The following is a 16,136-nucleotide window of genomic DNA, read 5'->3' as shown; positions in this document are numbered from 1 at the left end:
ACAAGCTACATCAAGAAGTAATTTATTTCTCTTCTCAAGTGAAGACTTTCTGGAGGATAAATTTTATCCAGTACTCATTATTGGATGCATTACACAGCAATCTGGATGATTTAACAGTCTCTGAGGTCCTGAAGATGGTGTTAACTGATCTGCAGCCTCTTACAGTTTTAGATTCATGGATATGAGCACTTTTGCTGGTCTTCTAGAGTTTTCACTAGGTTAATTCTTTCTCTCCTTTTTTTTTTTTTTTTTTTTTCCTCCTCCCCTCCTCTTGCTACAGTCCAGAGATCCTGCTGTCCAAGCGGCCATCCTTGCACAGCTAAATGCAAAATATGGATCTGGTGTATTACCAGATGCTCCAAAGGACATGAGTAAGGCAAGTTCCCCTTTCTGTCTCTGCTGCATTTCCCCACTCCTCACTGTCACCATTTTACTCTAGAAGCCTATGACTAATAGCAGATATATATGCTTCAATTCTAGAAATAGTATCCTGTAGAGCATTACTGCAGAAAAGGAACAGCTTTTTCTTCCTCGGGGAAAGAAAATTCAGTTTCTCTAGCAATAGGAAAGCAAAACTAAATATGCATGTGACAGGAGTGGGAGAAATTATTCCTATCTGACATTTATTTGGACAGATACGGGTTGCAGATTTACCTGTAGTTTTTATTTCAGGGTCAGGGGAAGGATAAAGATGTGAACTCTAAATCAGCCAGTGACCTCTCAGAAGATCTTTTTAAAGTGCATGACTTTGATGTAAAGATTGATCTTCAGGTTCCAAGCTCAGGTGGGTGTTCCAGTTGTGTATGGGAAGGTAATCACTATGGTGGAGCTCAGTTCCTCCAGAACACAAATCAGTAGTGGACTTGTAGATGGGAGCAAGGACTCTGTGTTTGTCTTCTTGGCAAGTACCTTGAATTGAGGAGAAGGGGGATGGGTGCTAGTGATGTCCATTAAGAAAACAAGAACAGCTATGCCATGTTAGACTGAAAATCTGTATATCTGAGTATCCTTGCTGCAAGTGCCTAGGGAGAAAAGGAGTAACGAATTTCTGGATGTATTCTCCCAGTCTACAGTATCTGTGGCTCAGATAATCCTTGAAGAACACTTGATGTTTTATTTCATAAGCCTTGCTATCTGCCTTGATATCATCCTTGATATTTGTTCTATGAATTTGTCTAATCACTTTTTGAAGCCAAATAAGCATTTGGTATCTGTAATGTCCTGTTCTCTAGTCTATTTACATGCTATGTGGGTAAAATATTTTTATTTGTTTGTTTTTGTTTTGAACCTGCTTCTTACCAAGTTGCTGCTTCCAAACTTTGGTAACAAATATTTTAAAGGAAAATTTAAAGGAAAAGTTTTTGAGGGAGCCCAAAAAACTATGTCCATAAGCACATATTCACTCCCTGCTTGAACTTGCTGACCCTTCCAAGTACTTGTCATCTTGACTTTAAAGGCCTGAAATATGTGGGAATAACAATTTGGAGTGTCAACTAACTTTTCTAATGGAGGAAAAGCTTAGGAGTATAGCAATGCAATTAGACTCATGAGGATTATTTTCTCTTGTGTTGCTGGAAGGACTAGATCTGAGGATTCTTGGGGGAGAACAATTTAGTTGATCTGCTGTAGGAATTCACAAAGTTTAAAAAAACCTTGTCGAGAAGGGAAAGTAGTAGAGTTAAATCTTTCCAAACTGTATCAAGATTATAACTCTGGACATAAGATTGTGTAGAATAAAGTAGGATAGCAAGAATAGGAGACTTCCTGGAGTGGTGGAGGTAGTGAAAATTATGAACATCAGAGTTGCAAAGCAGCTGAGGACTAGGTGTTGACAGACACAGAAAGCCAGGAAGGGGTGCTGAAAAGAGAAGGATATGAGAAAGAGAGATATAGGTAGAGGTTTAAGTATGGCTGATTTTTCTCAGCCAGAACAGTGTTTGGGCATCTTGCTTTACGCAGCCTCCTTTCTTAACAGGAGAGGAGTTTAGGACATTGCTAAGGTATGCATCGTAGGCATGAGTAGGAGGTTGGACTTCTGTCCTCTTACTACCTGTATCTCTTGTGCTCGCAGTTCTCCTGGGATAGTGACCTATAAGAGATCCCAGAACTCAGCCTGAAAGCACTGTCTGTATTGTTGTTTCAGTGTGCTGCAGAGTAGTTTTCTTAGGAAATAAAGGTATATTGGAAGTAAGCAGGACAAACAAATTGAGTCAGAACTGAATGTCTTTAAGCAACTGTAAATGGGCTATTTTCCTAACTGAAGATTCAAACTGGTGTTTACCAGAGAAGCCAAATGTAATTTCGTGGTGAATTTGTCACAAAAGCAACAAATGAAAATCTAGTTTTTATGTGCTTTGGTCCTCACTCTTCTCTTATCCCCAACAGAGTCTAAGGCACTGGCCATCACCTCCAAGGCTCCACCAGCAAAAGATGGTGCCCCTCGGCGATCATTGAACTTGGAGGACTACAAAAAGAGGAGGGGGCTTATTTGAGCATGCCCACTCTGCTGCTTCTGATCCTGCATGCTCCATGATGATGTCCTACCTTTTCCTCCTCCCCTTTCAGTTCTCCCGTCTGGGTCGAAGCAGCAATGGAGCTGGGAAGAGACTCTTTAAAACTGCCAGTCATCTGTAACATAAACCATTCAACTATTTACTGTATAGACCTCCCTTCTTGCCCTTTTCTCCTGCCCCCTTCACAAATGTGGATCTGTGCTCTTTGGGGTTTTCCCATTTCTTTAGTTTGAGTTTTGTTTTTATTTTGTTGATGCAGCTCGTTGGTCCACTCTGTGTTCAGTATTAGCCTGAGGTCTGGATTTCCATAGGAATCTCTTTGGTGGTCGCAGAATCAGCACTTGGTGATTTCCCCTTACATACCACCGCAGGCATGGTGAATAAACATTGGCGCAAGACCTTTGTGGCTGGAAGGTCATCTGCACTTTCTTCCTCCTCTTCTTCCTCCTTCATCCTAGCTTTGGAGAAGGGAATCTTCAAAAACTGGCTTAGGTTCAAAGTGTAAATTTTTTTGGGAGGGTTGTGTGACTTTTTTTCAGGTGTTTTTTATCATTTTTAAGCTGCAGTACTATTTGTATCCGTCTGTCACAGTTCTTTACGGCTGTTTTGAATTTCTACCAGCTGTACTTGAGCATCTGAAATTGCAAGAAAGAAACTCATTAAATGTGATTCTTCTTACTAAAATGGCTTGGCTGATATAGCTGTTTAACTTCATGTTCCCTTTTTTGCTTACACTTAACTGATGAGGGATATATACGTAGCTCTTGATGTGAGACTTGTCATCTATAGCACATCTGGAGTCTCCAGCTGTAATTGAGTGGAGTAGCTCTATATGGGATGCCCCTGGGGTGCTCATTGGTCGAGATTTAACTTCTCCAAGCCTCCAATATGAGATATATCTTAAGTCATCTTGTCTTCGCTGGGTTCTAGCTCACTTTTTGTTTACTGCTTTGTGAACCATTTAAACTTGGCTTCTATAAACAAACAAAAAATTAAAAACCAATTGCTTTGTGTGAAAGGGGAAGGACACAACAGTAGAAAGGTCAGTGGGTAATGTACAAGAGCAGTAGCTGATGCACATTTTTCATATAAGCTGGTACACATGGAGTGCAACACTAGCACAAAAATTGTATGGCTTTATGGAATGTTTGACTGGACACAAGGTGACAGCTCAATTATCACTCAGGTGTAAAAAATCAAAGTGTAAATATAAGTGACATTTAAAAAAAGAGCTTTTCCAAACAAGATGCAACTGAATATATGGAGCTAAGAACTAAATTAAAAGAGAATTAGAAATCTTGCAGGTCAGAGGCCCTCGTTCAGGTAAGCGTGCAAGCACGTGTTTGTTCCTACTCAGACCGGTATCTATATGCTAACTTAAGCACTGAACTGGATAGGAATGTTTCTGGGGGACCCTAAAGAGGGAAAATGCTGATGCTCTTATGTCAGAGCATTACTATTTTTCAGAAATCACACACTGGTTATTTTTAAACCTGTGTTTGATGCTTTCTTGTTGGATTCTTAATGAAATTTTAATCTAGTTCTTATATTTAACTTTCTCTTATTCCTTTTTTTTAATGGTAGTTTAAAAAAAAATCATGTAATTGTGTGCAGATTGATATTATGAACTGTGTATAAAATGAAAATCAACCTATGAAGCAGCTCTTAGCTACCATGTAAACAAATAATTAAGGATCCTCCAATACGTATTTACTGAGTAGTCCATAATTCCATAATTCTAGGTCTCACATGGATTATTCTGTAAATACGTAATCATAGGCTGCTTTATTTGATAGCCTATTTTAGCAACTTTTTTGGAGTTGTTGTAGGCTCTTGCATATGTGTACTTTTAACTTTGAGTGGGTTTATGGAATCTGCCATGATAACTTCATAGGAGACATCATGATCCACTGTGTAGATATGCATTTGATACAATTTTGGTTTTGCAACAGCTTCAATGATGTTACAGATTTGTAATAAAAAAAAATTTAAAACTGGCTATTGCAAATTAAGTTTCAAAATAATCGCCCTATGATGTTTTCCAGAAATAATTGCAAAATCATGCAATGTGATCTTTCTTTGCTCACAGAAATGCCTCAGAGCTTTGGGGTGCAGTGAAAAGTGGTCTCTGAAGGTAAAATTAACTCAGATTCACTATTTTTAATGTGCTTACTCTTCATGTATTGGTTTTAGCAGACTTTTACATTTTGGTGACACGTGAACAGGCTGTACAGTCAAAGTGCTGGCAAGATCCGAACAGTGTTGCAAATAACTGTTAGTGCAGATAATCAAAATGGAGATGTGACTATGTCCTAGTTATCTGCAACTATGAAACTCCAACTTATCTTCTCAGTCTCTGGACTCTGCTGAAATACTGTTTTTTGAGAAAGGCAACAGTCAGCAAGTCATCATGCAAACCTCTTATGTTACGAATAATACATCAAGAAAGTACTTTTCTTGAATAGTTACAGAACTGTGTATGAAAGCTGTAATCTTTTTTCCTTTAAGTGCATGTAAAGGTGAGTGACTATACCTCCCACTCATTAGAGGGGGAGAGATTTGTTTGCTTTGTTTCATTGGTGTTCTAGCATAGTTCATTACAAATGTACAGACTTCTATAAATAAACTTGGTTTGTTGGTTTAATAAGGTTGATTATGTTTATCCCTTATCTGAGCTGCTCAGGACTGCTTGTCTGTGGAAACTTTGCTTTTCAGAAACTGATGCTTTTTGTACCACTCTGGAACAATTTTTTTTAAAATGCCAATATTGTAAAATAATTAATGAAAAATAGGGTCCCCCTTTTGCAAGAGGGGCCAGTGACTCCGTGGATCGCTCTGTTCTAACTGCTGGAGTTGCTCCTTGCCACTAGAATCAAATGGAGCCTGTTGGAGAGTTAGTTCATTTGCATTTCTGCTCCATCTCACTAGAGACAACCTTTGTTCATCTCACAGAAGTCTGGTCTACCCCTATAATCAAAGATGCTATGCTGCTTAGCTGAACTGTTGCATGAGATGGAGGCAAGTTCTTGAGAATGTGTGGTGGAAGGATAAGAGAGAATAGGTGTAAATTGAAATGAGATATACTGCCTAGATGTAAGGAAAAATCTTTTCACCCTGAGTACTGTCAGTCAGTGGACTAGGTTGCCCAGAGAGGTGGTTCGGTCTGCATCTTGGAGATTTTCAAGACCTGACTAGATAAAGCCCTGTGATCTAAACATGATCTAATCTTATAGCTGACCATACTTGAAGTAGAAGGCTGGACTAGAGCTCTGCTGAGGTCCCTTCCAACCTGAATTATCCAATGATTTGCTATAGGTAATGTAACATTGCTTTTTCCCGTTTTGTCTGTTTTCTGTGCATGTTCCCCCCCCCCCCACCCTCCCGACCCCCTTTCTACGTAGAGCCCCCAGAAGCCGTCTCATGAGGCTGGACGGCTCAGAGTGAGCAGTGCAGCATTCTCCAGAACAGATCTGCCTTCTGACTCTCGGGGTGTGCATATCTAGAGTTCGTGCTAGGACCCTTTCTCTGAAACAAAACTGTCTCGATTTCTCACCGAATAGGCTGTAAAACTCAAATAACCTCCACTATAGGTATCACACAAATATACTTTGAGTTTTCCACCTCCTGATTCAGCTTTAGCTGAATATGCTTTTAAATGGCTGTGCAGAGCCACAGATTTTTAAGGGAATCTTTAGCATAAGGAGTCTTGAGGATGGATTGACTGTTTTAACTTTGGAAGGTACAGTCAATCAAAGGAAAAAAAGAGCATATTGTGCCTCAAAAGAAAAGGAATGAGATAGCTGTGAAGAGAAAGAGCCCTGCAGGAGAGGGAAGGTACGAACTTAAAATGAGAGGTTTACGGATATACTTCATGTGTTATACATGGTGGGGAGTAAAACGAAGCTGTTTTCAAATGGTGAGTGTCTTACAAATCTGCATCTCCAACACAGATAAAATCAAATGCCTCTTGCTTATGCAGACAGGCTCTTTGTCATGGCAGCCCTGTTTGTTTTTGTCTCAAGGAGGCTGGAGTCAATGTTCCTGGCAGTCCGTTTCAGAGTGCCCAGGAGTTGGATCTAGGACGATAACCGGTAAGAGTGCGTCTGTTGTGTGGAGCAAAGGCTTGGATTGCCCTAAGTGTCAAAATCCTCTGTCTCGGAGGGAGTAGCATTTCCTTGGGAATCACTTAACTGCAGTTGGCATCATCTGCCCAGAGGAAGACTTGTTTGTCCGTGCAGTAGTTCCTGTGCACGGGGGACAGGGGGAACTGGCATTACAAGTGTTTTGCTTACATGGAAGCTCCAGCCTCAGTGAGATTGAGACTTGGGAATGGTAATGGTAAAATGTAAACGCAGTAAAGTATTCCCTTCCCCTGCCTGCCTCCCTCCCCACTACAGTGCATGCCCAATTTGAACAGGGGGAAAAAATAGGAGAGCATGGGACCAGGGGGAAGGAGGAAGGTATGATATATCACATGAGAGCTGATATGCATGCTGATAATCTCAATCTGCTTGCAGCTGGATATTGTATGTATATGCAATCTTCAGATAGTTTCTCTATTGCTTTAACGATACAATCCTGCTCTGACAGAAGCCAATTATAGAAAATGCTGCCTCTGAAAGATGGGGCTCTGCAATTTTAAAACTTCTTAGCCTGATCATCAAGTGTGGATGGTTATGAGGGTTATTTCAGGAATGTGTTTGGCAGAACCTCTTGTGATATGTTATGGACTGACATTGTATCCTTATGTCCCTTTTTAAAAAAATCAGATGTTAAAATTTAGTACAGGTCTAGATGCAAGATACTGCAGCAAAATATTCTTCAGAAAAATGGAAGTTAACGGACCTCAAGACAGGCAAAATTCCTGTTACGATTTTTTTTGCACCTGATTCTATTTTATGGCAGGCTCCAATTACTGTTAAAAACTTAAAGGTGATGATAGGAAAACACAGTATCCTAATAAAGGAGGCAGATTCTTATATAGTTTTCCCTTCATGTACAAAAGGAGATTTTGCTGTGTCTTACAGATGCAAGAGAACTGCAATCCTTTGCAGCAGAGATAATCGAGAAAGCAGTTTGGCATTTGCACAATACGACTGAAGAACTGAAGTCTCGGTTAATCATAAAGAAACTCACTGCTGTAGCTTCAGAACTTCTTCGCTTCCTGACCCCACCTGGAATCTGGTAAGGAGTATAAACATTATTCTTAATATAATACGCTATCTATAGTATTATTACGTGTTGGGCCTAGACATGTGGATGTCATTCCAAATATACGATTGGTCTTTTGGCTGTTTTTCATCTCGACTAGGAAACAGAGTTAAGCTTGTCTAGAGCCCATTAAACATAGAGGGAGATGTTTAGCAAAATAAATGGGTAGCCTGCCTTTCTTTCTTTCTTTCTTTCTTTCTTTCTTTCTTTCTTTTTTGTTTTAGCTGGAGTGATTAAGTGCTCACAGCTTCTACTTTACCACCACAGCCAACCGTTCTAGAAGCTAGCACCCCTCACTCTCAGCTGCTGCAGGAATACCATATGAGTGATTTTTTTTAATATACTTTCATGTGGAGTTATGACGTGACTCAGCTAGATTTCCTAGCAAAAATAGTTTGAGCTGAAGTAGTCAAAAAAAAAAAAAAAAGGGGGGGGGGGGGAAGGGAGAACAAGCCCTGTCTTGTAACTGGGAGAAATGTAAGCATGTAGCGATGGTAATACAGTATTACCATTGCTAGCAACAGGCCATAAGCTTTGTACTGAGTTCGTAAGGCCTCAGGCTTGTTCTGTCTGAACTTTCTTGACCTGCCTGTAGCTTTTGTTTTGCTTGGTCTAGCTGTGCTAGCAATTTCTCTAACCAGTTCCAGGTCTGCATTTCTTTAACTGACCATAAACAAGTGGATTATAGCCGCAGAGCCTCCAGTGACAAGCCTCTGCCTCATCTATTATCATCCTATGCCTGTACATCACATCCTGATGACTCTGCTACCATTCCTATACACTATTTCATTGTGTTTGAGCTATAAATACCTCACTTTGCACAGAATAACTGCTTGTTATTGCTAGCTATATAAAACTATGGGTGTATCACACAAAGAAAAACAAAAAGAAAGACAAATTTTCTTTTATATAATCATGAAAGTACAGTCAGGAAACCATTGCCTGAAATCTTTTCAGAGTAGAGTGTGTTCTAGAACTTTAATTTTGCACTTTATCTCCTGTACTGAAACACAAGAGGCTTTTTTCTTTTTGTTTAACAGAAAAGGACTATTCCTTTTTAGAAGCACTGGCACTTATTTTTGAGAAATGAGTGGGCTGAATGCTTTTGGAGATATCATAGTCCTGTGCAGTGAGGAGTAGGAGCATGTTACTTTAAGTTTGATATGGAGAAGAGCTGGTGAGCATTCCTTATGGTTTTTGATCCTGACAGTAGCTGAGGTCTTTCTAATTCCTGAAAGCTAGCTGCAAACACTCTGCAGTGTTAAAATCATTCATATGCTATTCTGGGCTTCTCTCTTTCTACACACTTGAAATTCCCTGACAGCAGAAGAAATACTTAGCCCAACAGAGTTGGGAAAAGTGGTTGCAATCTGGAAATACTGAGAACCTCTTGTGCATAAGGACAAATGTCATGCAAACTTTAAGATACGATATATGATAGTTTCTGATAGCTAGCCTTCCATCTGTGCTGAGTGTGGTATCTGATTCGAGAGAACCAAGTTCTATGTCATTGAAAACCATTATGAAGTAATTTTCTGAAATGACTTTAAGGATGATTAAACTTCTTGAAATGAGGTAATCAGGAATTTGATGGTGATTCATGCAAACCCTTTTAAGCCATATTCCTGACCTAGCTGCGTGTGCATTTAAAAAATAAGTTCTGATTTTTATTTATTTTATCAGGAGTCCTACACAAGTTTGCTTCATTTTATAAAAGGTATAAAACTTTGCTCCACAAGAGCTATGTGTTTGAATACTGCTCTGGAAAAAATGCAGTTGGTCAGTGCAGATATCCATTGTCATGATGGGAGAAGAAAAGGAAGAAAACCATTGGAAAAACTTGCTAGAAGTCTCAGATCAAGATCCTAAACCTTATGTCAGTTCTCGAGTAACATACATCACTTCCTCAATCTTCCTAAGGCTAGATTTTGTTTTATTAGAAAATCTCCATCAACTTATTCTGGAGAAAACACAACCCAAGGATGTGTAGGATAATAAATTATATTGCAGATGGATTTTTTTTTTTAACAACTTGATCAGGAAATTTATTTCAGACAAGATTCACAAATATAGCTTAATGTACACAGAAGCAAAGAATATAGATTATTTTCTAGCATAAGTTTATACATGTACAATGACTAAAACAACTTCAAGTGTTAAGGGATTTGTGATTATGTTTCTGAGAAACAGGTGGTACTGATTAAAGCATAAACAAGATTGCTATACCTTGTTTTGCCGTACCTGTTACAGGAAAGAAGTTCAAATGAAAGTTAGGTGTAGGGCACAGGGTGGAGGGGAATTCCTGAGAGCTATAAAACATGCTAGTAAATCAGACCTTATTGAAATCCCTTATGGTTGTAACAGTTCCTTCTTGAATTACCATTTGGTTTGTCTTCACGACTGTGGATGAAAGTGCAATTATGAAATATCTTATTTGGGCCAAAGGAGTATTTATCTGATGTGCAACAGTGAAAACAGTAGACTATTTCCTCATCGTTCTTCTGTAGCTCCTCTTGATGGCAGGTCTTCCGGTAGTTGATTCTCTTCTATTATTTTTTAACTGTGAAACTGTTGTGTTTAAAAAACAAAAACCCCACGTAGCTCTCCAAAGCAGTTGCACGACTACCAGACTTTTTGACCTTTTGCTGGAAGGTGCAATGGAAAAGCATAAGCTGTTGTGAGCACAGTTATAACAGCAGCAGCCACAGGATGCATTCTGATGCTTCCTAAGGTGGCATTTTTCATAGATCTTTGGCTTGTTACATATCCGAGGTATTTCTCATCTCATTTCTGTTAATGATTGGCTATGATGATTTGAACAAAGTTGTTGCTCATATCCAACCTATGCTCTGTAAGATTCCAGGAGAAATTAATATTCCCCTAAGAGGAGAATGCATTATTATTACAGTTTAGCTCAAAAGTTGAGCAAAGTTAGCTCAACAGTTGGTGTACTACTGGAGTTTTCCCTGTTCTGGAAAAAACTGACTGCTGTGACTAGATAAACTGATTGTGCATAACATATATACTAATAAAGTTTTGTACTTTATTCTTGAAAATGTACTTATTGCTCACACCTGAGAGTAACTCAGCATCGTAACAGACTATGGATGCAAATCATAGTTTTGTCACTGTTAAGGCAAGCATGAAGGTTCAAATTTGTGCTATCTGATTCTGCTAAAGACTAGATGAAGTGAAAATTAATTCTGCTCACGAATGAAAATTACTTTGTTTTTGAAAGTTAACTGATTATTTCCATGTACAGACTTCTACAAGTATTTCTTCAAATGATCAAAGACAAGAAGCTGAAGACAAAGTAAGATGGTTCAAATTTAAATTTAAGCTGAGAACAGCTTTAAGCTTTCATAAAATATTCTTTTTTAGCTCTGCTCCTAGTAGAAAGATCTTTTGTGAAGAGTTCAGTAATCTAGCTTGGCAAGCAAAGTCTGTGAATGAAATATTGTAAGATCATGGGACATATCATCTTTATCAAGAAACTTGATAAAGTTAAGCTAAAATCCCTTTACTGCTCTGCACTAACAAGTTGTTAATAATACAGCACTCAGTCCTAGAGTTGTAGTCACTGTGACTATTTCCATCAGCCCGTCTGTTCACAGGAAAAAGTACTTCTCAAGAGGCAGAGTGAGGGGGAAGAAATCAGCATTTATAAATTGCATCTTGAAGTACTTTAGTATGGATGAATGCCCAGGAGCCTCAAAATATACAATCTCTAATATTATATAATGGTCTATTCAGGGCTCAGCTCAGCTTCTGTTGCAGCAGATAGGAAGACCCTGTGGAGGGCAGTGGGAAGTAGATAGAGCTCTCATGGAAAATGTTTTCACTTACTGGTGACCTTGCTGTGGTCATAGAGCAAGACTGTTCCCATGGTGTTTATTTTATGCTGTTTACTGAAGGCTAAGACTGAGGTCTTCACAGAAAGCCACAAACCAAAGTTTTGAATGCTAGGATAAGACAGCCTGGGTAGTTCCTCTGGTCCTGCTCGCTCTCTCTCTCTATTTTTTTTTGTTGATGCTCAGTTATTAACTAACTGTAAGCTATGACTTTAAAATTAGATAACATTTAAATTCTGAAGGCTAGTGTTGCCCCTTAATTTTTCTGTGCTCCTAGTTCTGTTTCTCAACTTCCGCCTTGTGATAAAATCATATTTATTCCATCTTCTGTATTTATATGGTATTTACTTTCCTTCCCTGCAGCCCCTTTTCAAAGGGAGCAATGATGCTAACCTACCCTTGGAGGCAGAAAGCAGCTCCAGTTCATTCACAAAAACATTTAAGATAAGCCCCTAGCCAGGTTGTCCATACATACTTTGGGTCCCTATTAACACCGTTCTTCAAAGTACCGGGGTATTTTTGCCTTGACCTCTGGGGGAGAGTAGCAGATGGTGACAGTTGAACAACAGATGTTGGTTTTGCATGTTAAAATGGGGCCAGGCTAAAGTGAGAGTTTGCCAGCGATGTAACCAGATATTAAATGCGATCTGATTCTCAACTTTGAAAGGAGAGACTGGCCCAGGGGATGAGTGGGAGGAAGAAAGGTGTCAGAGGATAGAGCAGTTTGTGCTGCACAAAAGCATTTGGAACCCTCTGGCTGAGGATAGACGCTCTTAAACCCCACAAAAGACTGAGGGGGGTCTCATCAATGTAAACAAATACCTTAAGGGAGGGTGTTGAGAAGATGGGGCTGGACTCTTCTCAGTTGTGCCCAGCAGCAGGACAAGAGGCAATGGGCACAAACACACACAGGAAGGTCCACCTGAATATGAGGAAAAACTTCTTTAGTGTGGGTGACAGAGCCCTGGAACAGGTTGCCCAGAGAGGTTGTGGGGTCTCCTTCTCTGGAGAAATTCAAAACCGGCCTGGATGTGATCCTGTCATGAACATGCTCTAGGTGACTGTGCTTGGTCAGGGGGGTTGGACTAGATGATCTTCAGAGATCCTTCCCGACCTCAACCATTCTGTGATTCTGTGCTTATTTACTTGAGCTCTTTGCTTTGGTGAGGACATAACCAGAGGAACCAGGCATGGGTGCTAAAGAGGCACAGCAGTGGTGTTCCTCACAGCAAACTTTCCGATCGTCCTTTCATCCTACCGTCTTCCCCCTCTGCTGCCAGCAGTGACGTTGCTGTCCTTCTTGCAGGAGGGGAGCTCAGGGCTCCAGGCAAGCCAGTGCAGGCACTGGGAAGGGATGAGGGAGTCTTCTCCCAGCACTGAGGCTGCGGTGCCTGGGGAGCAAGGAGGGCAAAAGGCAGAGTCTCCAAGGCATACACATAAAAAGCTGGGATCTGCTCTTTGCCAACTTGCCTAATGCTCTCTTTATTTGTTGTCCCACTACCCAGAGTTCAGAAGAGTGAAGAGTGAGCGCTGCTGCTGAGCATGTTTAAATTGACTGCCATGGCTCAGCGGTGGCTCATGAGCACCCTTCTCTGAGCACCTTTTCTGGCTTGTTGGTGTGAGTTTGTAATACCACAGCTGTACTTGATTAGATTCTGGGGAGAAAAATGTGCCTGGAATGTGCTACAGCCTTTGATTTCTCTATAAAATTATTTATATATATATGTGTGTGTGTGTGTGCATATATATATATATATATATATATTGCTCTTTTAACTTATTACTGTGGCTGAAAATTAATCCTGGGAAAAGCCCATTGTAAAAAGTTATTCAGTATTAAAAAGAATCTATTTGTCAAGTTCAGAGAGCCAGAGCACCGTTCAGCCGTGCCAGGTAACTGTGGTAACCATCCACCTGGACAAGCGCCGTCGAAGACATCAGCTTGAGGAGCGCACGGCTCGCTCGTTCCCTCTCTGTGTTTGTGGGCATGTGTAATAAATGGCCACAGCATGCACATCGTTCGAGAAATCAACGTATTGCCACTGCAAGACTGTTAAATAATACCTGACTTCTGCTTAGGATTTCATTTAAAATTAAATACTTAAAGCAATTCACATAAAACTGATGAAATGTCTTACCCGATACTTGCCTCTGTAAGTGGAAGCCTGGGACAAAGCTCCATGATGTGGAAAACAGGCTGACTCCTTTCCAGAAGTCGGTGGTTCAAATTAGGCTCCTCAAAGTGTGAGACAAAGATACTATGCAGTAGCTATTAATGAAGAGAAATGCAAGAACACAAAATCCGGGGGAGACTGATGTTTCGAAAATGGATGGAACAACATGATTTGACCAGTCTCTTTTAGAGGAGTCACATTAAGGAGATTGTTATAAGGCAAGTTGCTTTTTAAGTCTAACTTTGAATAAGGATAGCAAATGGACGAATTTCTCGAGGGACTTCTTTGGTGGGGAGGGAATACGACCTTGGATGTGAACGAAAGGGTTCGGCTGGCTGGCAGGCTTGCTTGCGGAAGGGGCTGGAGACTTGCTGACTGAACAAACACGGGCTGGCTTCTAGCTTGTACTTGATCAAATGTTTCAACATTCTTTTTGTCTCATGTGCCTTGATCCCAGGCTTTACCTGAAGATGTGAACAAAGCTGAAAAAACCCGTAACTTAATCAAAGAGGCACTTTTTGCATTTATGAGGGAAAAAAATAGTAGGAGCCCTTATTTGTCATAGTAAACAAATAAATCTTAAGGTGAAATTTCTCATTTGGCAATAGCAGACTATGAGGCTTTGTACAGAGTTAACTATCATCAGACACTAACACTACATTCAGTTTCCATAAATTAAGCATGGAGAATCCTGAGGCTGCTTATCAGGCTGGAAGAACAGGAATTTGGCAAAATATTTTCTTTTCAGTCTTTAAATTGAACCAGGGTTCACTTAAAACAGCAGAAAACCTGTGAGGAACTCTGAGAAAGTAAAGAGGAACTTGTGTGGGAGTAAGTGTACAGCTATAATCAACTTTCCTTTCTTAATTGTCTTATCAGGCTGCAAAAGACTTTGTTTATCATTTTTTTTTCTATAAGGAATTGGGTATTTTCCAGAAAGATCGTGTGGTGAAAAGAGAGAAATATAGTAGGCTTTCTAATAGTTTCTCCCAAGAGAGATTTATAAATCCTGCAAAATCTGTCAAATGGGGAAACAAAGATGCAAAATTGGGAAGGGCTCCCATGAGAAGGCAGTCAGACTGTCAGAAGTTTTGCCAGGTACTACTCCATCCCTCACTTTAGAGGGAGAAGCAGCATTCCTGCTTTAGGTGGGGAAGAACTGCCATGGTGAGTCTAATCAAATATCCCTTTGGGCCATTATCCTGTCCCAGCTCTTAAAATCCGTAGTCCAGGGGCTTCCTGAGCCACAGACTGTTTCCAAACCATTATATTTAGTAACTACTAATGGACCTTTCCCCTCTGGGTTTGTTCACAGTATTTTCTGGAACACCAGGTAAGAGTAAAGCATCAGAAACCACCGCGTTCTTCACAAGTAAGAGAAGCTGTGAGAGGCAGAGAGGAGCAGTCTCTAGGATATGCTAGTAACAGCATATGTGGGAGGGTGCAAAGGGCAGGAAAAACTAGGATGGGTTTCATTGCACCCAGCAATGCAGAAGAGGTGATGAAATTTGCAGAGGAGTTACATAGTATGAGTGGAATAGTAGACTTTAAAGTAGCTGAGTCTTTGCTAGAGGAAAAGGATCTTGGTTTCCTTCCTTCCACCCTGCAACAGATTGGTGAAAAGGAACTAACAGAAACAGTGTTCCTGCTTACTGGGGGAAACAGATGTTCAAATACTTTTCGGTTTGGGTGCTATAGGTAGTTTTGTGGTGAGCAATGTCGGTGATGGTTTTTGAAGCTGCTGCTTTGTCTTAGGAACAGGGGAGCAAACTGCAATGGGAACAGTGTAGGGACAAAGCAACCACCACCCCCAGCCTGGCTGCTCTAGGCTAGCTGCCTGCTGGCCTGTGCTTCTTGCTCAGATTTGAGCAGAACAAATAAAGGCTTTTTGCTCGTGGTGAGGAATAAGCATCGTTCCTCTGGCAGGTAGCCGTGCTGACCATCCTTGCTGCTGTCAGGGCTTAGCTGGCTGAACTGTGCTGTCCTGAGAGAAGACTGTTGGTATAGAGCCTGTCAAATACTCTCTGCATGATGTGGCAACTCCTTTAATTTAGTTGGAAGATAATCTTACTGGGTACTTTCCCTAAAATCTTTTTTCTTGGAGCAAGATTGATAACATATGCCTCTCAAGGGTCCCAGATTGCCCTTTGGCTTCCTCTGCAGAGCTCGATGATCACTTTGTGTCCTGGGGTCTCAGTCCCCCACCCTCCTACCTCCAGCCAAGCTGCCTTCCTCTGCTGGTCACCTTCCAGCCTCTTAGGTTCAGCCTTTTCTTCTGGCTCTTCCCCCGGGGGAGCACTTTGGAGGCAGGGACTGTAGCCATCCAGCAGGAGTACGCAGCAGAGGTTTTCCATATTGTTCTTGAGCTCCTGCCTGTTTTCCTCAGT

The 16,136-nt window shown here is 40.6% G+C and overlaps 1 protein-coding gene across 1 annotated transcript in view; it reads left to right on the top strand.

The window, feature by feature from the left end:
* Positions 1 to 5,160, top strand: part of RTF1 (RTF1 homolog, Paf1/RNA polymerase II complex component) — a 30,657-nt gene extending 25,497 nt beyond the window's left edge. Inside the window, 3 exon segments of the mRNA XM_062577601.1 lie at positions 281 to 376; positions 673 to 784; positions 2,386 to 5,160. Of these exon segments, the coding sequence (XP_062433585.1) occupies positions 281 to 376; positions 673 to 784; positions 2,386 to 2,492 (315 nt within the window). The 3' untranslated portion in view covers positions 2,493 to 5,160.
* The last annotated feature ends 10,976 nt before the right edge of the window (positions 5,161 to 16,136 follow it).

This window comes from Rhea pennata, chromosome 5 (genome assembly GCF_028389875.1).
Source record: "Rhea pennata isolate bPtePen1 chromosome 5, bPtePen1.pri, whole genome shotgun sequence".
NCBI lineage: Eukaryota > Metazoa > Chordata > Aves > Rheiformes > Rheidae > Rhea > Rhea pennata.
Note: the sequence above shows the minus strand (reverse complement) of the source record. Positions and strands in the feature narration are given on the sequence as shown.